At 42.2% G+C, this 23,444-nt stretch overlaps 1 protein-coding gene across 1 annotated transcript in view; it reads right to left on the reverse strand.

Moving 5' to 3' along the window:
* ATP8A2 (ATPase phospholipid transporting 8A2) overlaps nucleotides 1–23,444 on the reverse strand; it is a 784,050-nt gene that overhangs the window by 9,173 nt on the left and 751,433 nt on the right. Inside the window, 1 exon segment of the mRNA XM_069080803.1 lies at nucleotides 4,316–4,407. Coding sequence (XP_068936904.1) covers nucleotides 4,316–4,407 — 92 coding nt within the window.

Raw genomic sequence — 23,444 nt, forward strand, 5'->3', positions numbered from 1 at the left:
GTGTGTGTGTGTGTGTGTGTGTGTGTGTGTGTGTGTGTGTGTGTGTGTGTGTGTGTGTGTGTGTGTGTGTTGTTTATAGAGGTGGGGAGGGGTAGGAAGTGGGAGAGAGAAAAGGAAGGAACTATGCCAGGAAAATAAATTGCACATTTCCTTTGCAAAATTTTAAAGGGGTATATGTGTGTGAATGAGTAAATCCTATATATCTGTCAGTGTAAGAGGAGAGTAATAAATGACTTGACCTGACAGTGGCAGATTTCCTAAGCCTCAGTCTTCTGAGCCAAGAGTCCTCACTGCCTGTGGCCAAAGAAAGGTGGCTATGCAAAAAATCAACCAACGATGGAAGGGCAGCTGTCCTTTTTTAATTATTAAAAAAAAAGAAAAGAGTATTTTCATCAGAAAAACTTGGATGGGCATAAAAATGAACACTGACTTGACAGAATCAATCCTTTTTGTGTAGAAGCAATATGGGGGACAGAGGAAAGAACTCTATATTTGGAGTCATGAGGCCTGTGTGACCTTGGTAAGTTCTGTACTTTAGTTTCCTCATCTGTAAAATAAGGGGTTGGCCTATATGACTTCTAAGGTCCCTTTCCAGTTCAAGATCCTATGATTGGCAATCTTATTTATTAGTTGTTGATCCTAAATAAGTAATTTTGCCTTTCTGGGCCTCATCTGTAGAAGACTCCTTGATTTACTAACAGCTCCAAACCTATGGTCCTATGACTTTGTGTTAGCACATTATACTGTCTAGTTTCAATGAAAGGATCAACTGTCTTCCTCTTCTGGGAGGTGCACCCAGAATCCTGGGCCCAGGCCCAGGAAAGAAGTAATATCAAATTCCCATCCTATGTGTGGCACTTCCAGACATAGCTCTGGAAGACCTGAGTGTGCAATGGGTTTCCTTTGCCTGAGAATCTGTGGGGCCCTTCCTGTGAGGGCCCAGCATTAGCTTCCCACAGGCATTCCAAGGGTATTGCTCAGTCATGCAGTCATGGGAAGAAGTGCAAGGATCAGGTGTGTGGCCATAATCAAGAGTTTTTCCTTCCTACCAAACATGTCCATGCCACTGGGCAGACAAAGGCTAGAGAGGTCAGCGCCTTAGAAAAGCAGTAAACAGGCAGCCAACCTCTTTCACCACCAGCTTCTCGTAAGGTAAGATGCTGGTGTTCCCAGAGGGCTGTGAGCCAGGTCTTTCGTCTTTTGTCTAAGCAGGTCTGCTTAGATGGGGCTGGCCACTCATCTCTTCAGGAGGAAAGGGAGGCAATGTCTTCACAAGAAACTATTGAGAATATAGGTCATAGTTTCCTACATGAACTCCAGGTAGGAATCAGACCAGCTGTGGGAGAACAGGTAGACAAAGCAACCTAATAGCCGAGGATTTCCTGCCCAGTCCCCTGAACATCAGCATGACAAAGATGCATGATGCTTGCATTAAGAACTCTGGCTAATGAACTTTTAATTGCTGTTTGCATCCAAATGCTTCAGCTCACTGGAAACCTTCTCTTCCTCTTTTTTTAAATTTCCCACTTTCATAAATCTTGCAAGAACCCACGACAGTCTGAAAGTAATGATGTGGACCTGGAGAATACAGTCAGTGGAGCTAGCTTTCTTTCTCTTTCCCTATGCAGATACCTCCTAAATATCCAGCCACGACCAGAAACAAGGGGGTAGGGAAGGGAAAGATGGGAAATTTCCAAGCTATTTTCACCTCCATCTAGAAGGGACATGCAATGAGGCCCAGAAATCAATCATGCCATTTTTTTTTTCATCAACTTAGTCTAAATGCCATCCAACTGGGTTTTGGTGAAATCTTAATAAAGGCAACAGATTTCTGTCACTGAAGAAAGGAGGTGGTCATAATGGTCAAGCTGCAATAAACAGCTTTTCTGTGTCTCTTGTTCTAGGAATCCACAGTATTCTGCAATGATAGTTTACCCCAATACTACAAGGTAAACTAAGGCACAGACAGGCTGAAGGGATTAATCTCAGAATGTTAGAGCTGAAAGGGACCCTAATGCTTTGCTAATCCAACCCTCTCTTTTTGTTGATGTGGAAACAAAGACTCAGGGATGTTTTCAAACAACTTCCCCCAAATCACACAGAGAAGGATAAGAATTAGAGGCAGTATTAGAACCCAGGGTTTCTGACTCCCAGGCCGGTAAATTTTTATTATATTAAACTATTTATGGCTTTTATGAGGAAGAGAAGCTGTTTCATGCCTCTTTTTCCAGTAAAGCTAACCACTAGATAACCATTTCTGTTTCTAAAATTAAAAAAATATCCAGTTCTCCATTGAGTTGTGAATTATTAAAATAAAATAAGATTTTTTTTAAAGTTTAAAAATATTTTATTGCTAAAAAATACAAACCCTCACCCGAACCTTCAGCAAGTCATTATCTTTTGGCTGGTGGAAGGACTTGCCTCAGTGTTGATGGCTACTGACTGATCAGGGTGATGGTTGCTGAAGTCTGAGCTGGTTATGGCAATTCCTTCCTTCCTTCTTCCCTCCCTCCCTTCCCTCCCTTTCTCCCTTCCTTTTTTTCTTTCTTTCTAGATTTTGCAGATGCAGTTAGGTATCCCTGGCCATGGATTTCAAATCCTGCCTCAGATAATTCTCGGCTATGGGACTTTGGGCAAGTCATAACCTCTCTCAGCCTCAGTTTCCTCACCTGTAAAGTGGAGATAATAATATAGCACTACCTCTCAGGGTTGTTGTGAGGATCAAACGAGGTAACATGTAAAGCACTTTTAAAATCTTGAAATACTATATAAATGCTAGCTATTATCATTATTATAATTAAGAGTCACTTTTACATTTTGGGACTTTGTGTTTAGTATGCTTCCTGGATTGCCTTCGGTATATTCCTTCACATTCCCCAGAGTCAGCAAATGTGTTGCAGTCATTAATGTTTAGGAAATGGGGTTTCTTCCCTAAAAGCACTGACTTATTTCATGGGAATAACTAAGTTATGTATGACCCTGTATGTGTTCCTGGTGACCATTTGAGCTTTTATTCATTTATGGAGGGGGAGGGGAAGGTTTGAAAAAAAATTCTTCTTTTGGTTTGCAAAGCACTTTGGAATCTTAGCACACATAATTCAGCTCAGATTGTTAACACAAATCCTTTCAATGTCTGTGCTATGTACACAATGATGTATTTTTACAACGATTTTACCGATTCATTTTCACCTCCTTCTTCTGCCAGCTACTTCCTCCTCAACCTCCCTAGGGAGGGGGAGAAGTCAAAAGATGGAGGGGAAGGCAGCAGTGGAGGAGGGGAGAGAGGAAGGCAGAGAGGAAACAGAGGGACAAGGAGGGAGCCAGAGGAGGGAGAGGGAGAACAAGGGAAGTGGGGGAGATGAACAGGGAAATCGAGGGAGAAGGCAGGAGTAGGTCAGGGAGGGAGAGAAAAAGTCAGGCATGCAAATAGCAAAGGTCATTTGACTTTAAGAGGGCTGACTAAGAAGTGCCCATGCTAGAGAGCATGGACAGAACAACTTTGAAAGTCCTTTAACTACAAATGGTCTATACAACAGGCTACTTGGTTTGTTCACATTTGCCAAGATTTCCGAAAACCTCTAGATTGGTTCTTTGGGTACATTCCTGTGGGTTTCCAGGCCTCTCTTTAAAAGTTGGAGGTAGTCCACACCTCAGACTCTGATAAACCTTCAGTTCTCCAACCATTCTCTTACATAAGAATTCTCCATCTACCAGGCTCTGGCAGGTCTGCCTAAAGCTCGTTAGCAGAGGCCAAGGGGCTATGCTGGCAGAGGGCCCCCCTTCAAAGGATCAATGACATGGCCAATTCTGTGTGTGCCCCTACCAAGGTTAGGCATCTCTGCCAGGAGAGTCAGCAGCAAAAAGGTGTGAAATTGTAACAGGGGATTTGGGGGAGAGTGCTCACTGGGGAAAGGAATGGGGCCCAGATTAAACAACTTAGTAAAGTTATGGACCATCATAAGAGTGTTGTTATATTTATATAAACCAGAGTTTATACATTTTCTTTAAGGAGAAAAAAAAGAATTCAAAACAAAGTATTTTAGCTTAAAAAAAATCCTTTTGGGACCCTGAGAGAGGGATCTTGAAAACATCAGGATTTTAAATATGAGGATTTTGTCATTCAGGCATTTGATTGGGTCCCAGGGAATTACCTACATTCAAGCTATTCTTGCCTGAGGCCATATACACTAATTCCACTTCCAAATTTATGTCTCTGGGTTGGCAGCTCAGTCCTCTTTCCCTATTAGCGCTACCTACACTCTTCATTAAGCCTCCCCTCTCTCTTTACCTGCTTGGCTTTCAGTCAGTTACTTACGTGATACACCTTGCTGGATGGAATTAGAACGGAAGAGACTTGGAGGAGTTTTTCTGCCCAGCCTCTTTAACAAGTGATCTCGCTCATTCAAGCTGTAAGGAAATTAAACATGGGTCAGTCTCCAGCTCCTTTGAGTACATCTCAGAGGTACTAGCTGAATAACTTCAGGTTGTAAAGTAAAACAGACAGTGGGGAGGAAGGAAGAAAAGCTTCCCCCCATCAAGAAAAATGCCCTGTTTCTTAAGTTATCCCCCTATTTATAACAGATATTATCATGCCACGAAGTCTGTTAGGACATGTGGTGGTCTTTAAAAAGCAGCCTGACACACAGCACTGGGCTTCCCCTTCCACTTCATTGGTGGGTACTACAAACGCCCTTTTCGTACCCCTTCTCAGGACACCTTTGAGAAGAGGGAGGATGCATTTCTTTGCTCCCTATCTTTAAAGCTGCCATTGCCACCTGGAGTTTGCCTTTATGAACACCGCATTCATAAATGGCACAGTTCAAGCCTCCTCATTGCTTGTCTTTTGAAAGGCCCAATTTTTCCCATGCCTAATCAAGATAAATTTCTTTCTAAAGAACTCAATCCTTGTGTTCAGATCCATAACACCTGAAATCGAAGTGAGTTTTTGTCTAAATCACAAAGATATGAGTCATCATCATCATCATCATCATTTTTGAAAACAACCCCTTTAGGGGTGTCCTGACTTTGGACCAACATAAGAGCCATGTTCCAAGATGCTTCCTGTTACTAACTTGCTTCTTTAAAAAACAAAAAAGCTTTGAAACAGCCCTGTAATCAAATGAGGTTTGTCTTCTTCCTTTTAGGATGTCATTAGTAACAACAGCTCACATTTATATGGTGCTTTTAAGTTGCTTTGTGGGACATGATCTCATTTCAGCCTCACAATAGCTCTGTTGAAGTAGGTGCCTCATTTTTAAGATGAGGAAATGGAAGTTCAGGGAAGGTCTGATATTAGCATATCAGAGACAGGATTCAAATCCAGGTTTTCCTGACTCCAAGTCCAGCAAGCCTTCTTGTAACTGGGCTAGGCACACCGTCCCCAATCCTTAATTCTCAAAGTCTGGGAGGGTTGGTGAAGGCTTTCTGCAGGCCCTCACTTGCAAGGCAGAAGGGCCCCAGACCAAATTTTCAGGCCTCGAGGGGCAAAGAGCCTTGTAACTCATATACAAAAGGTCCATTCCTCTCTAGCCTTGTGGGGAGTATGTCTTCAGTCAATCTCTGGGGATTCTGGACTGCCTCAGTCCTTCTCTTAAGGCTAGGGATCCCAATCACCAGGTCTGCAAGATCACAGCTGTGGTTCCTGGGTCAGAGTCTTTTTTTACCCCTTCCTTCCCTTCCCTTCCTTCCTTTCTCTTAAAGAGTGGCTCAGATTCTGTCTGGCTTTGGGATTTTACCTTCCCTCCCATGATCAGGCAATGAGGTGTGCACTGCACATAGGTAACCAGAACAGACTATTTTGTAGTTGTCTTTGATAAGATCACGATGTTTAATTCATCACCAATTAAAAGGAAGCCTGGGCTTAGCGGAGCCAGGCAAAATGTTGGAAGGTTGATGAGGCGAAATGCTTTCTCTATGCCATCACTCTGGCTTTTCTCTCAAATGTTTTTTTCCCTTTCTTCAACTGGCCAAATTAATCTCGGTGGACCCTGCTGAGCACCTGCCCCAGACCACAGTGACCCTCAGATAAATGAGGAGTAAGCATGTTCAAGCTCGCCTGTCCCCAGGCTGCCCTTGTGCAGCCACCAGCAGCTTCCAAAGCTTTCTGGTTTCAGGAAATGGAAAGTTTTATGAAGTGCCTGTCACCTTCCCTGCCTGACCCAGCATGAATGGCTCAGCTCCATTCAAAGAACACAGGACAGATCCCAAGGAGGCAAGGCAGCCTTGTGACTTCTTGTCTATACTCGAGGCTGCATCGTTCACAAGAGGCATGTGGAGCCTTCCTAAATGTAAGAGTCATGCCGGATCCTGCCCTGCCACCCCTCAAGGTCCTGCTAGTCTTATTGGGCTGGTAATCAAAGGCTAACTTTGACTTTCCTAGGAGAAGAGGGAGAGAAGAGGAACAGGGGCCCCTCGTGTGCACCTTTCCATCCCTGCCCCCCACCATGACAGCTCAGGTCCCCAGAGCCCTTACCCGCAGAAACTCCTCCCTGCAGTGTGGCATCATGAAAATTTCATTTACTCTCAGGCAGAGAGTGATCTGACAGACTCCTTAGCCCTGTTTTTCTTCATACAAATGCCTCTTAAGTTGGTTTCTCTGAACAGTTGGCATTGTTCTTTCTCCCTCATGCCCACACTTGGAAAGTGCCACGGGCTTGGAGATCAAGCATCAGAATGAAACTGCACAAATTTAGGATTTTTCCCAAGGCTCAGCATATCTTACATACACCCTTCCCTAAGGACTTTTTAAGTAACTGTGGTTTGGGGTGGGGGGAAGCTTTTGTTTTCACGTTTTGGAAAAGGTTCTTAAATATTTCAATTTAGAGTTATGGAAGAAAAGCAAGTAAACCGTCTGTACCTTTTGACCAGTGATCCCACTGCTGGGCATACATCCCAAGCAAGTCAAATACAAGAACAAAGGTTCAATAGATGCCAAAATAGAGCAAACAAGGAACTGGGAACAAAATGGGTGCCTATTATGATAATTAGCATTTATACAGAACCTAATATGTGCCAGGTACTATGCTAAGCACTTTTACAACCATTAGGTCATTTGAGCCTCACAACAACCCTGGGGCATTATTGGTGCCGTTATTATCCCTGTTTTATACCTGAGGAAATTGAGGCAAACAGAGGTTAAGTGACTTGCCAAAGGTCACAGGTAGTACCGTGTTTCCCCGATAATAAGACCTATCCTGAAAATAAGCCCTCCCCTTATTGTGTAAGATTCCTCTAAAATAAGCCCTCCCCCGAAAATAAGCCCTATTGAGATTGCTACTGTAGTGAAGGTGATCCCCTGCTCTACACGCTACATTACAGTACCCTCTGTATGCACCGTCCCCCCTCCCCCCCCGTGAAACGCACACTGCGCTCCGAGCTGCATCCAATCAGAGCTGCAGCAGTGAGCGCGTCATCCTGTTCTTCCCCAGTGATTTTCTTGCTGGCGCCATTGAGAGCAGTGCCGCGGAGGAGAGCTGAGGCAGGACAACATAAGCCCTCCCCTGAAAATAAGCCCTCTGGTGTTTTTCTTTCCAAAAATTTAATAAGACAGTGTCTTATTATTGGGGAAACATGGTAAGTATTAGAGGCTTGATTTGAACTCAGAACTTTTTGACTCTAGGCCTAGTGCTCTACCCAGTGAGCCACCAAAATGCTATTGACTGGGGAGCTGATTGGCTGCAAAAATGATGGTATAGGATTATAATAGAATATTATTCTGCAGCAAAGAATGAATATGAGTTATTTGGAGAAACACATTAATAGTATATAAGCAGAGCCATGAGAATAATACATATGACTACAACGATGTAAAGGAGAAGATCATTAAAACGATTCCAAACTCTAAGTAACTGAAAAATCCAATGATGGTCTTGCAGACTTGATCATGACATAACATATCTCCTCCTTCTTGGCATAGATGTCAGGGACTACCAGGGCAGAATATTGTATATACTCTTGGATAGAGTGACCGTATTGTATATTTTTGCTTCACAGGGGTTTAATCTGAAGGAAAAGGGGTTTAGAAATGACTTATAGAGAGCATCAATAAAACATTTTAAAGTCGACAAGCATTCACACTGTGTACTATATGTACTAACTGTTGGTGATACAAAGACAAAATGAAACAGTCCCTGGTCTCAAGGAGCTTATGTTTCACAGAATATCAGGAAGGCTCTCAAAGTGTGTAAACCACCATACTGGAGGTGTCCAGAGGCAGAGGCTTTTCCCATTTCCTCTGTTATCAATAGGCATAATTTGTCCAGGGGTTCCCATTATGAATCACCCACTGAAACTGGGAATTCCTCGTGTTCTATGAAGGTAGAAGTTGATTTTGTACAAATAAGCATCACGTGTCTGAAGGACATTCATGTCAATGTACCTGAGTGGTGACAGAGTCATTCGGTCTGTCCGTGATTGCCTCTCCAGAGGGGATGTGAGTGGCTTCTGTGTGTACGCTTTCTCTGTTGGTGTGCTGGGATCCAACAGCATTACAAATATTCAAGAAACGTTAAATTGCCCAGTGATGACCTTTGGTGCTCCTCTCAGCAATAATGCTAAAATTCAGCCAGAGAAGATGTTTTCCTACCAAAAGGTCTGTTACAGACTGAGATGCAACCAGCAATGGTGGCATTTGAGGCAAGCAGTAAGACAAATCCTGCTGATATGGACACGGATAGAATGAAGCTTAGGAGGATACCCTGCACATTTCAGGAGGGGGAGGGGGCAGAAAAAAGGAGAGAGCTCAGGCTCCTGCCCAGTGGGAGGGAGACAGACAGTAGCATATTACAGCCAGTTAGAAAAGTTGTTCATAGAAAGAGCTTGCCTTAGCCCAGCCATGAAGAGAAAAAGCTTTCCATTTCTTTTGAGGGAAATAATTAACCCTATTGAGGCAAATAGGGGTGAAGTGGTTTGCCCAGGGTCACAAAGCTACTAAGAGTCTAATGTTGGATTTGAACTCATGTCTTCCTGACTCCAAGTCTATCCATTTCACCACCTAGTTGCCTAGTCCTTCTCGTAACTTCTGTAAAAAAAAAAAGATTTTATTCTTGCTAACTAGGTGCTAAACTCAGCATTCTTGTACAATACCCTATTTCATTTCTGGTTCTAAGATGGCTTAGAGGTAGCAAGGTGCTTTCATTCTCAAAAATTAGTGTTATCATTATAGAAGGAAGGTGATATATGAGTGTTTTGGTGGCATTACAGATTCTGAACTGGGAGGGAACTACAGGGTCATTGCAATCCAACCTACCTTTTACAGAAGAGGAAACAGAGTAACTTCTGTTAGCAAGCTGCCCTTAGGAAGTCACAAATGCATAACTCACAGTGAGCAAATCTGCTGAGCATGATGGGAATAACTGCAACTGGACTTGGGGATTTTTGCTCAGGAGCCATTCTTCTCTGATAGGAATCACAGCTGAAGCAGCAACTGGAGCTCAGACTTATTTTTTTATTTTTTAAAGAAACACCACCTGCACTTCTCAAATAACTGATAGGGTCTGCGAATCATGGTTTGTAAAGGGTTCTGTGAGAAGTCATTTAGAATGACATCTCCTTACTTTCAAGCAGGACTAGAACATCTAAGGAACCCCAGGCAAAGAGGAACCATTCTGTTTTCCAAGCCCTCCAGGGAATGAGATTCCACAGTGGTTCTGTGGATCCTTACTGGATCCTTTAGTAGCCAGGAAAAAGGAGGGGCCTACACTGGGGAATGTCTAGCATAGTGGCTATGCATAATTATTGGAGTAGTAAGAAAGCAGACAAAAAACCCAGCAGGAACTCTATCTGTAACTTAATGTATTAAATGAAGCTTCTATAAGTACTATTCTAATAAATAGTAATTAGTGATTTGCTACATTTTAAACCCTTTGCAGTCAGGAACTATATCTTATTTATCTCCCTTGTTGCAGAGGATAGCACCTTGTGAGTCAACCAACATTTGTTGACTATAGTTAGCCTTTATATCACTTTAAAGCTTGCAAAGGGCTTTGTAAAGACCTCATTTTATCCTCACAACAACCCTGGGAGGGAGGTACTATTATCCCCATTTTATAGGTGAGGAAACGGAGGCAAGCAGAAGTTAAGTGACTTGAGGTGTAAGGGTTACACAGCCTGAAAGCATCTGGTTGAATTTGGACTTGGGTCTTCCTGATCCAATTCCTGTGCTCTATCCACTGTGTCATGTAGCTTCTATTATTTACCAAGGATTCTCTGCCAACCCACAGATGAATATTCTACCCTTCTTTCAAAACCTGGTTTAACACTCATCTCCTCCAATAAACCTACCTTTCATCATGTGGCTCCCAGGCTTAAAAAACATCAATCATCTTGTATTCCTATTATAATGAACCTAAATTAGTCTGTCTGTCTTACAAAGCTCTCCAAAAGCCACTCCACCCTTCACATTCATTTCTACTGCTCCCCCAGTCACAACCTTGGACCTAGTCAAGCTAGTCATCTCACTGTCACATGAACAATTATGTTTCTTCCAATCCCTTTTCCTTCCCTCATGTTTCTCCCACCACCCTTTGACCTATCCAAATTGTACTCATCCTCTCTGCAGAGCCGAGCTCAGTTACCACCAACTCCATAAAGCCTTCTCTGAAATTTCCAGTCCTCACTGATATTCTCTCTTCCTTGGAATTTCTCCTTATTTAGAACTCACTGCCCTATTGTTTTGTATCTATTGCTGATTGTTTCATGTGTGTCAGTCTGAAGGAACCCCAGAGGTCATAGAGTTGAATTCATGAGAGTTAGAAACCCTTTACCTCTGAACAAGTGACATTCATCATTTCAGAGCCAAGACAGATCCCAGAAGTCGCCTACCAAGGTTGACACCTGCAGAGGAACTCTTTCTAAAGTATTTCTGATATGTGTCATATAGCCTTCAATGGAAGACTTTTAGGGATGGGAAACTCCCTCTGCCTCCCCATTCATTTGAACACCTCTACTGGTCAGGAAGTTGGTAGTGTTGTTCCCCCCCCACCCCATTTCTCTAAACCAGACACTGTTAGTTCCTTCAAAAGATACTTGTGTGATATGGTTTCATGTACCCCCACAAGCCTGGTCATCTTCTGTTGGATGTACTTGAGTTTGTCAATGTCCTTAAAACTGAGTGCCCAGGAGAGACCATGATGCTCCGAATATGGTCTCACTAGGGTGGGGTTACAGGAGGTCACATCCCTTTTCTGGATGCTTTGGTTAATACAGCCCAAGATATTTTTCATTAGCTTCTTACCTGCTATATTACATTGTTGTTGACTTTAATGGAACTTACACAACATTAAAATTTACAAGTCTTTGTCAGATGAACCACTGTCTAGCCACTTCTTTTCCCATTCTATACGTAGGCAGTTAATTTTTTTTAATTGAATTGTAGTACTTTATACTTATTGCTATTACATTTATCTAATTAGATATGGCCCATTATTCTACCCTTTAGAATTATAGATATAGAGCTGGAAGGGAAATCAGAGTCCATCTAGTTCAATTCCCTCTGTTTACGAGAGGATGCTGAGGCCCAGGGAGGCTAAGAATCTTGCTCAAAGTCACACAGATAATAAATATTAATGGTGGGATTTGAACCCAAGTCCTATGGCTCCAGAGTCATTACTCTTTCCCCACTATACCGTGAAGTGCAGAGCATGTATTAAGCTTACACCCCACCTTTAGAAGTTGGGGAAATAAAATTTTCCTCTTTCCCACACTTTGATCATACTTGGCCTCTGTTTATTGTATCCTTCCCTAAGAAGCAAGAGGGAAGTTAGAAAAAGAGACATTTTTTTTTCAAGAAGTTGCCTCAATGATATATTTAGGCAAAGCATATGAGGGAGAAAGTGGAAGTTCTTAAGAACATATCCAAGGATGCAAGAGTTGGTAGATATGTGCATCTGCAAATTAAGAAAGGCTGGTATAGGAAGTAATGTGCCAGAGGACTGAGAACAAGTCTCCAGGGATAGCCACACAAGACAGGTTCTTGCTATGGATGGATTTGAAAAAGAAAGTTGAAACGCACATAGTAAAACAATGAGACATCCTTTTGACCTAATAGTCAGGATTGCAACTTAAACAATCAGTTGGGGTGTAGGTGAGCAGAAGGAGGTGATGCCTGGTAGGAAGGTAGGTCATAAAGGAATAGAAGGCTAACCCCAAGGGACCATGCTGTCTTGTCACTTACTTCCCCCCAAGATAGCCTTCTAGAAAAGACTTCTAAGGATGGCTGCTATTGAAAAGCAGTACCATATGGCCTTTTTCTGGGTTAAAGGAAACCAATAACTCTCCCCCCTCCAAGCTTTTCAGCCCAGCTGGTTTCCATGAATTCCTTTTCTACTGGTTTCCAAAAACTGTACTGTTTTTCCCTTTTGAATTGGTGCTAATAAATGCTATCTAACTATTGTATTTAAGAGGGGAAGGTGGAAAGAAACTCAAATACATCTCTCCTGGAGGCACATTACCCAAGGGAGAATCCATCTATTACAGGCAGTACTGTTTCTGACCTCATTAGCTGAGCAGGCAAGGTAGAATGTGAATGACAGCCCCAGTGAATATGGAAACCATTGCCTCATGAGTCTTAGAATGAGGTGGTGCGGCTCATCTCAAATGAGGACGCCATGGTGCTGTGAGCCTGGGAGGCTGCAAAAAGGTCAGGCCTAGTCATAAGATTATAAAGAAGAGTGATTATGACATCTGGGAAGGAGTGAGTGTCCCACAGATGAGATGCTATGGAGGTAGGCAGGGGTGACAGTAGAAAACCTCCCATTGTAACAGACAACTTTGGAAATAACCTGAGACTCTCAAGGGAAGGAGACGTTCAAAAAAACTGGTAGTGATGGCCCCGAGACAGTCAGTGTGATGCTGCTCTACAAGAAGGTGGTGTGGTTGTACCAGTGAGATAGTATCTCCAGCAAGTGATGAAGGTGCAAGAGGAAGGGCAGAGGGACCTTGTGGAGAAGGTGCTGGACTTGGGAATCAGGAGGACCTGAATTCAAATCCTGCTTTTGGCATTTATGAGCTTCATGGCTCTGTGCAGGTCACTGAGCTTCTCATGCCTCACTTTTCTTCATCTTTAAAATGAGGGGGTTGGACTCTATAACCTCTAAGGCTCCTTCCTGTTCTAAATCTGTGATCCTACGGGAGGGCATAAGCATGATGTCATTCCTTCCCTTCTTCCCGGGGCTGACAGCTTCTCTTCCTATGTTGGTGAGAAAGAATAACCTGCACCTTATTTGGGAGGGGGAGTGTAGAAATGAATATAAGACTGTAGCCTCAGCTATAGATAGGGGAGAACTGCTTTCAGTGAAGAGAAAGAAGCCTCAGCCTTAGGAGATGATGGGAACTTAGCGTTATATATAGTACCTGTGGTATACAGTACTGTACAATGAGGGTTTAAGCTCTCTTAGGTTGGGGCACAGCAGGAAGGAGTCCTTAAATGCTTAAAACCACACTCCTAAGGACGTGAATGGGATTTTCTCCAAACTTCACTGGATCTGTGCTTGAATCAGTGTGGGGACTTAATCTGTGTCCATCCCAGCCCATTTATTCCTTCTCATCCTGTGAAATTCTCATCAAAGGCCTTCCACCAAGGATCTGCCCAACATGGCACAAGCTTTCCTCTTGTCAAGGCGTTGCACTCAGGCTGCCCTCCTGTCCTCCCTGGCTCTCACTGCATGAATGAATGTCACAAAATGTCAAAATTGGGAGGCATCTCACAGGTCTTCTGGTCCAATCTACATGTGAACAAGAATCCCAACTTTGACATAATGACTGCTCCCATGTAGGTATGCCTGCAGAACACTTTGTCCACACTATCTTACTTGGTCCCTATAACTTTGTGAAGGTATTACTATCATGGCCATTTTACAGATGAGAGATCCTTCTCCTTGACAAAAGCCTTGCAGAAACAGCCTAGTAGTAAGTAGAATCTATCTGCCAACTTAGACCCATGCACATTTCATATGTCCTTCATGAGTTCCAGAAGGATCCTGCTAATTGATAGTCACATAGAAATCAAAAGAGGCCTGTTCTGGTAGGAATGACATGTCTTCCTATTCAATGATTTGCTTGTTGTGGTCAAGATAAAGTATAATAATCTTAAAAATAAAACCAAAGTAAAACTGATAAGTGAAAAACAAACTGTATGGAAGAAGAGGAAGGGACTTTCCCATCATGAAGTCATTCCTGTTAGGCTGGCCCATTGTGAATTCTGTGGCCACATTCAGTCCTCCATGACAAAAAGAAAGATGGCTTTTTTTCCTCCAGAGATGCACTGATCAAGAGAAGAAGGACCACCCAAAGGGCATTAACCTAAAAATATTTTCTAAGGACACCAGGAATTGTGTCCATTGTTATGGCACCACCAATATCAGGGATAAATGACACCGCCAGCTGTGGGTGAATTCTGCCAGAGAAGAAGCTCCACATTCATTTATTGGACACAAATATCTTTATGGAATTAAAATGAGCTACTAATGAGAAATTGTCCTCCTGATACAGGGATTAAAGGGCTCCACATGCCCTTCAGACCTCTCGGAGTCCTTCATGGAACAGGTATCTCCTAGGAGATGCAGGGCCAGTTCATAATGAAGCCTAGCTCCAGGCTAGAGGAACCAACCATGAACTCAATTAGAGATGATGAAAACCATCTCTATACCTTCTGACAATACCAAACTTCAAGAAAATGGCTGGTCTTGAATTCTGCATCCTTGCGCAGTCCAGCTGATGTAAATATCCTGTATTTGATTTATGTCTCATATATATGTATCTCTCTCTCTCTCTCTCTCTCTCTCTTTCACTCTCTGTGTATGTGGATGCTATCTCCTATATTAGGAGGAGAGTTCCTCAAGGGCAGAAACTGCTTTGCTTTTATCTTTGTATTCCCAGGGATTATCACGGTACCTAGAACACAGTAAGAGCTTAATAAATGCTTGCCAAGAGTCTCATCTTTTTTGTAGATTATCAACAAACATTAATTCAACTATACATCTTCTATTAGGGGATCTTTGTCCAGTGACTCATGAACTGATATGCTGTTGCAACAACTGAAGTCTATCAATATTGATATTCTTCTGATGAAAGAAACTAGAAGACAAAAGGAAAATGCAGCAAAATGGCAATGTGGTTCCGGGGTTCTCCTAGGAGAGGCAAACAAAGGAACTGGGAGAACTGATGTTACCTTGGGTTTAAAGGAAATAAAAACATTGAATTCCTTAGATCTTTGGCCATCTCATTTTGCAGTACTTGTGAGGAGCACAAGGAAAAAGACAACTATGATAATAATTGGGCGGCTAGTGAATAGAGTTGGGGCTGGATTCAAATCTGATCCCAGACACTTACTAGCTGTGTGACCCTGGGCAAGTCACTTCACCCTGTTTGCCTCAGTTTCCTCATCTGTAAAATAAGAAGGGAATGACAAACCACTCCAATATCTCTGCCAAGAAAACCTCAACTTGGATCACAGAGTTGGACATGACTGAACAGCAATGACAACAAACAAAATGTCATAATTGCAGTTTATGCGCCAACATCTCCAGAGGTTGGAAGAGAAGTAGAGAAAACCTATGAAGGACCTGACAATATTTTCCTGTCAAATAAACATAGTTTGCTCCTTGGAGACTTCAATGCAAAGGGAGGCAGAGGGGCCAATGGTGAAAAATGCATTGGAGGACATGGGTTTACATCTATCTGAGACACAAAAGAGGCCCAAGTCTTGCTGTGGACTACTGAGAAGCTGTGACTATATATTATGAGTTCTTTATTGTAGGAGAAAGTGAGAAGGTGCTGCATGACACAAATGCCAGAGAACATTACAGAATAATGCTAGTTTACTTCTACATACTATGTTGTAGTTTGGAAAACATTTTCCTCCCAATGACTAAAGTATAATCTGCTGCCGTTTTAGAGATGGGGAACTTGGGAGGTTCAGGAGCTAAAGGGACTTGTTCCTTGGTCAACATTTCTGGAGCAGGAACTGGATTCCAGGTCTTCTGAGCTGAAATCTAGTGTTCTTTTTTATGATTATCACTTGGATAAGGTATAAAGAAGAGGTGTTGGGATGGATAAAGCCCTGGGCCTCGAGTCAGGAAGACCTGAGTTTAAATCTGGCCATCTATACGTATAACTGTGTGACCTTGGGAAAGTCACTTAACCTGTTTGCCTCAGTTTCCTCATCTGTAAAATGGGGATAATGTAGCCCCTACCCTTCTGGGTTGTTGTGAGGATCAAATGAGAAAATATCTGTGAAAGTACTTAGCACAATGCCTGGAACACAGTAGATACTGCATACATGCTAACAATTATTGCTAGTATTATTTTTATTATAACCAATTAATGTGATAGAATTGAGCAAAGGAAAAGTTAAGTCAAACATAACGGCATATTTCTGAACCATGGGGGAAACTCCCGAGGGAAGTGGTAAAAGTTTCATCATTGGAGGCACTGAAAATTAAATGAGACAGTGCATTGAATATGCATAGGCAAGAAAATGGGCTAAATGACCTAATAGGGCTATATTTATTTTTTGCTAAAAAAAAAAAATCCACTATGATTTTTTGAATACTGTCTTTCCTAAAGGCAAACTACTTCTACCTTTTCTAGTTAAACTTAAGAGAATTCAAATCAAAGGTGAATTTATATTTTATTGATATTTTCTGTGAGGGTAAGGATTTTAAGGGGGAAAAATTCATTTTTCTAGTTTCATTAAGGTCCCTCTTTCCTCCCCAATCCCTTTTGTCTTCTTCCCTCCCCTCCCCCACCAAAACAAACAGGCCTTAGGTCTGGACAACAAACATCTGTCTTTACAAATTCAAATGAGAAGCATCCAAACAAAGAGAATAATTCAAAGCTGGCCACAATGTCCCTCGGGCTCATTTGTTCAAGTAATTAAAAAAAGATGAGCTTCACCACCAATTAACCTACTGAGCACTAATTAACGTTAATGAGGATTCAAGGTGCTTGGCAGAGCCTGACCTCTGGGTCCTAGTGGAGCTCACTGACAGGCTGATGGCAAGATCAGGGCTCACCGAGAGGAGGAGCTTAAGGTGGGTGCAGGTGTGAGCTTCAGGCAGTGGCTCCCTGGGAATCATGGGTAGCGCTAAGCTGGGAGAGAATTCCTTATAAATCCAGGAACATCTTATCACACGGACATACCCAGATGTGTCTGGATGTTGTCATTCATATGTACATGAGTACGGACAGACTTCATGAAATCAGGCTGTTTCAGCCACTGTTTGCAAGCAGCAAATGTCCAGGATGTCTGGTGTCTAAAGCTCAGCCTAGCCCTGGAGCAGAACAGACGATGCCTTTTGCTGTTCTCATCATTTTTACTCCCCTCAAGCAGACGCCCCTATTTATGTTCCTGAAAAATTCCAGAGTCTAGTAACAGCACCACAAATATTTGAAATTATTTGTTTTCCCATCATCCCATATGAAGTAATGCAATATGGGCAGTCAAATCCTACTCAGAGTTGTTAAAAAAAAAAAAAAAGCCCTCTGGCAGGATGATTTGTGGGCACCACGCCTGCCCGCCCATACCTTCCCCTGTCTGAATGCAGAGTAAACATAAAATACACACAGGTCTTAACGACTTCTCTTCTCACTGCCCCAGGACTCTTTCCCAGCACAGACACCCTAGCTTTCTTTCACTCACTGGTGCTGCATTGCTGGGTCTTAAAAGTCCCTCTCTGCAGAGCTGCCACAGAAGTCATGTTTAGGTGATAGGAACAGGCAGCCAGGATGACGTCCTCCCTGGAGCTGGATCGACTGTCACAGGATGGACACTTAAGCATTTCAGCTTTGCTTTCTTGGTCATTAACTTGTGATGGATTCCCATTAACTTCGTAGGCAGAGCTACAATTTCACTTTCCATAATCCTGCACCCGCTTTTTTTTTTTTTTCTTAACTCATCCCTTTGTTTCTTACTGTCAGGCACCTGGGTTAAATCTCCAAAGGCTTCTCTAGCAAATATGCTTGCACCATCCTTTTTTGAGAAAGTTACATTCCTTCAAAAGAAAGTGATTTTAATCAATGAACTCTCAAACTTTCTATATGGGAAGAGGGCCTGTAGGGTGGCTATTTGTAGGTTAGTAATGTCAGTGTTGGCACTGGAAAAACTCCAGAGAATTTTTGAGAATCCATAGCACTGGCTTTTTAACTTAAAAATATATAATCCCCACTGAGCTTGTAAATAGACTAAAGGCATTCATAGAATCAGTTTTTGGAGGAGATTTAGCAACAGGACCAGAGAGGTGAAGGTTAGGCAGGAATATAAAAGGAGATGGAGTATTGGAACCTGGGTCTTTGTATCCCAGACCACTTTTCTTGTTTCTACACTATACTACCTTTTAAATAATTCAACACTCTATTGCCTAGTAATGAGAGGCAGCCCAGCATAGTGGACAGAAGATCCCATTTTAGGAGTGAGAAAAACCTGGGTCCAAATCCCACCCCTGAAATAGTGGCTTGGGACTGGATCAATCACTTAATTTCTCAACTATAAGACCAGTATAGCAACCCTCTAAGTCTATAAATTGTACAACAGTTGCTAATCTAGGTTGGTAAAGGGAATTTCTTCACTGCAAGTTATATACAATGAGAAAATCATACATCTGGACCCCTCAACATTGACTAGTATTAGTTATTCTGCATTAATTCTAATTTAACAGCCATTCAAGAACCACATCTGTAACATATGGTAGACTCATGTGGTGTCTCACTCAATAGCTGGCTTAGGCCCATGGGTAGACTCAGGCAAGTCATTAATCTTCTTATGGCATAAGAGAAAGAGCAATGAATTTGGAGTTAGAAGAGCTAGATTCAAATTTCACCTTTACTATTCATTACTTTTGAAAAGTCACAATTTTTCTGAACCTTAGCTTTCCTATCTACAAAATGAGAGGGTTTGACCAGGAGATCTAGCTCCCACTTCACCTCCAGCTCGAAATCTTTTGACCCTCAGTTTCAATCAAGAATCCATGAGAGGGAAGTTTTGCACCTATGAAATAAATCCACAGAGTTGCACAGATTTGGATTCATTCACGAGTCATAAACAGCAAAATGAGAGGCTTTGAGGGGTCATCTAGTCCATTTCCTTTGCTCTACATAGCACTTACACAATTTCTGGCAACAATTTTCTTAAAAATTTCCAGGGGAGACATGTTCCTGTTCCCCAAGAAGCATCTCCTCTATTCTCCAGGTTTGCCCTGGTAGGCTCAGCTGAATCTCTTCCCCCTCTAAGAGGTAGAGGGTAGAAAGGCTCACTTCAGTAAGGTCTACTGCAAAGAAAGGAAAGGGGTGGGGACATAGAAGAATATAAAGAGAAAAGTCTCTTTCCCTCGACTAGAATTATTGATATTGTAATTTTTTAGAGTAAGCTAGCGTCCAAATTCTTATCCTACCTAGCCTTTGCTCCTCACAAGTGATTAAAAAAGGCAAATTATGAATTGTGAAAATGAAACATAAAACTGTAAAATTAGATGATAATACCTATTCTGTGCATTGAGGAAGAAAGACTAGTCTAGCTCTTAGATGCAGAAAGACAGTCTATTTGTATTCCTAAACTGGGGGTAGAGAACTGCTGTATTTTTTTTTTTTAAATAAAAGTAAAGAGAATAGCTTCTTTGCTTATGGGGTTTCTTCTGGTTGACTTTTGATCTCAAGGCTGGTGAATATCTCAAATTTCACAGAATTTTAGAGCCCAAATATGTTTGTCTTTCCTTCCCAGGCCTCAAAGGACTGAGAGCAGAATGAACATTGCCAGTAGCATCCATTTCATATTGTAAAGATTAGAAACAAGGGGCTTATTACCCTGCTTGCTCAAAGGGCTCAGGGGCTAAGGGGTGAGTCTATGGGTAAAGGTTTTCAAGTTGGAAGGAAGTCAGAACCTGGCTCTGTGACTCTGAAACCCAGAGTGATTTGCTTTATCAAAAGATAAGCATTTATCTTGATGTGATTTCAGAATTCAACTACATTTTTTCTGAACCAGCCCATTTTTATAACCAATACAAATAATTCAAGTCCCATAATAATACCAATTCTGTATGTTGTAGCAAAATGTCCTATCTGGTCCTGGCATTGCTGTGAGGTCTAAAGACTGCTTATAATTAATTCTGAGAAGACACCATCACAAGTATATGTGCATGTTCTGTATGTAACTTAGGTGGCGCAGTGGATAAAGCAGTGGGCCTAGAGTTGAGGAAGACTCATCTTCCTGAGTTCAAATACAGTCTCCAACACTTAACTAGCTGTGTGATCTTGGGCAAGTCTCTTAACCTTGTTGCATCACCTTCCTCATCTATAAAATGAGCTGGAGAAGGAAATGGCAAACCACTCTAAGTATCTTTGCCAGGAAAATACCTGGGTGTTTTCAGGAAGAGTGGGGACAGAACTGAAAGGACTGAACAATAACAACAGTCACTCAAGTATACTTTTCTCAGAAAAAAAGCACTGAGGCCAATTTCTAGTATGTGGGCATTTCCCCATGCTGCATATATATGCTTCCAAATATCATTAGACACAAAATACCCTAGAGACATTAAAAACATTCTTCATTGCATATGTTCGGGAGACCACAGGGAAGAAGTTTCAACAAAGCATATTTCCCATGTTCTTTCTCCAGGTGGGATCTTCCATCAGCCTCTGCTTCAGAAATATCAACATCAGAGGGCTGCCTAGTGAACACCCTTGAATGACCAACTCCAGTTAACCAAAAGATACAAAGGACTCTCAAAGCTTTCATTTGCAGTCAGCATGAACTTGAATATGGGAACAGGGAAGGGGTTGCAGTAAATGATCTAACTACTGAAAATACAATTTCCTCTTCTGGAACACTGCTGATTTTGCCAAATAGAAGAAAGTGTTTACTGTCCAAAATTATTCCACCATTTTTGCCTAGCAGATATTCCTTGAGTAAGGTTCTTTTTTTCTACTCCAAAATACTAAAAATTATATAAATGCCAAGAAATAAAGTCCCATGCCTTGCAATACTCACAGAAGCTCCAAATGGTAAGGGATCTTAGCAGCTATTTTGTCCAAAGTGCACCTGAACAAGAATCCTCTCTTAACGTCTTACACAAGTGACAGCTAGAAAACTTCCAGGAAGCAGGAGCGCTCTGTCCCATGGGAGCCCATTCCACTTTTGTGTGGTTTCAGGAGGACGGCTGTTACTGCAGCTAGCTTCAGTTTGCCTTCAATCCATTGCCTCTAGTTTTGATTCTGGGCTAAACACTAGTCAATATAATTCACGACCATCACAACTGTCTTCAACTACTTGAATAACAACAACATCTAGCCTTTATAAAGCATTTTAGAGTTTGCAAAGTGTCTTGTAAATATCACCTGACCCTGGGAGGTAAGGCACGTTTATTATCCTCATTTTTCAGAGGAGAAAACTGGGGCAGACAGAGGTCGGGTGATGTGCTCAGGGTCCACCAGCTGGTAAGTTTCTGAGATGGAATCTGATCTCAGGTCTTCCTGACCCCAAGTCCAGTAGCCTCTCTATTGTTCCACATGGTTTGTGAAGACAGCTAGTATGTCACCCCTAAATCTGCTGCCATAGAAGACTTCCCTTCTTCAGGGGAATCCCTTTGGATTGATCCTCAAAGGCCTTCACCATTATGGCTGCTTTCTTCTAATCTGGACCTAACTGGTGGGTGAAACTGAGTGAAGTCCTCCAGATTGGTCTGGCTAGGGCAAGGGACCACAGGAGTGCTGCCCTCTCTAGTATGGAGACTGCCTCTTTTAATACAGCTTAATATATTAAGGTTTTTTTTTCCCTGCTATCTAATATGATAATTCATAGTAAGATTCTTTTCTAGGTGGGCTACTGTATTGCCATGTGTTCCCCATCTTATATTTGTGAGGTTGATTTAAAAAAAAAACAAACATAAGACTTAACATTTATCTCTATAAAATGTTGGGCTCCTCTTTCCCCACTCTTCCCCCTCCAAGAAACAATGAGTACCCTTCCCCTCCCCATGATGTTAACAGTTCCAGAAATCTTACATCTGTAGTTGGATGACTCAAACACAATTTAAGGAGAATGTTCAAAGAGCTCATTTAGTCTGGTTTGTCCTTATAATAAGACATGTTGGCTTAGTGACTGAGGAGCTGGTTTTGGGGCTAGGAAAGCCTGAGATCAAGCCCTTCCTCAGACTTTCACTGGCAGTGTGGCCTTGGCCAAATCACTTCAATGCTAAGTGCTCTGAGTCCTTCTCTAAGACTCTATGTTGCAGAAAGGGTACTGGGGGTTTTTTGATCTGAGAGTTTCCCATACCACTGGATTCCCTTATCTCTCTCATCCGCCCAAGTGATCCCCCTAGCCCTTTTCTGTCTCCTCATCTTTTAATTCTCCCCATTTTTATCTTCTAGTAGGTTCTTGATTGCACCATTCCACAAACTTAATTTGTACCTCCTGGCCTATGTGGTGTTGCTTATTATTTATCTTTTATCTCATTAATATAGGAGATTAAGGTTTTGATATGCTTCTTCAAATTAACTTCTCAATATACCTTTTCCTTTCTTACCTCATCAGGCCTATTCTTTCTTTTTCTTTTTGGAGGGCAATTGGGGTTAAGTGACTTGCCCAAGGTCACATGGCTGTGTGTGTGTGTGTGTGTGTGTGTGTGTGTGTGTAAGTGTCTGAGGCCGGATTTGAACTCAGGTCCTCCTGACTCCAGGACAGGTGCTCTATTCACTGCGCCACCTAGCCTCCCCACATCAGGCCTATTCTTAAAAGAAAGCTAAAAGGTGGCCTGAAGTTTAGCCTTACCTTTTATCTGGGCTTCTATATTACATTATTCTGCTCTGGTAACTCCAACAGTTCATGTCTATATTTTTGGTGTAGGTGCCCAAACTTCTGGTTCAGCACGTGTGTAAAAGTCTATGGGCTGGGCATGGGAGGAGGCTATTTTAGGAAGGCCATGAGCTTTCCTCCTTTGCTCAGGGTCTGTCATTCATAAGACTGGCATTACCTGCCTATAGCGAATTCGCCATGGGGTTAGAGAATAAACTTGTTTCATTCTCCAGTCTAAGAAAGAACCCAAGGAGTTACTCATTAGTAAGTGTGAATAATACCCAAGCAGCACCACCTCAGGGGTGTTAAGCTGGGCAAAGGAGGAGGTATTACTTGAATAAACACTAGCATTAAGAGCACAATACAAAAGGAAGATTAGCTGAGCTCAGCTCCACAGGCTCAAGGTCCTTTGATTAAGATCCACTCCTATTCCCTCCCTAACATAGAAGCAGAAAAAGCAGGGACTGCTTTTGCCTTTCACTGTATCTCCACAGCTTAGCCAAGTACCTGGTATGTGTTAGGCATTGAACAAGGAAGGAAAAAGGCATTTTATTAAGACCTCCTGTGTGACAGGCCCCGCGCTAGGTGCTTTACAAACACCTCATTTGATCCTCATGACAACCCTGGGAGATGGGTGCTATTAGCATTCCCATTTTACAGTTGA

This window comes from Petaurus breviceps, unplaced genomic scaffold, assembly GCF_028583685.1.
Source record: "Petaurus breviceps papuanus isolate PSGF00001 unplaced genomic scaffold, PetGlider_PUasm1.0 91133, whole genome shotgun sequence".
NCBI lineage: Eukaryota > Metazoa > Chordata > Mammalia > Diprotodontia > Petauridae > Petaurus > Petaurus breviceps.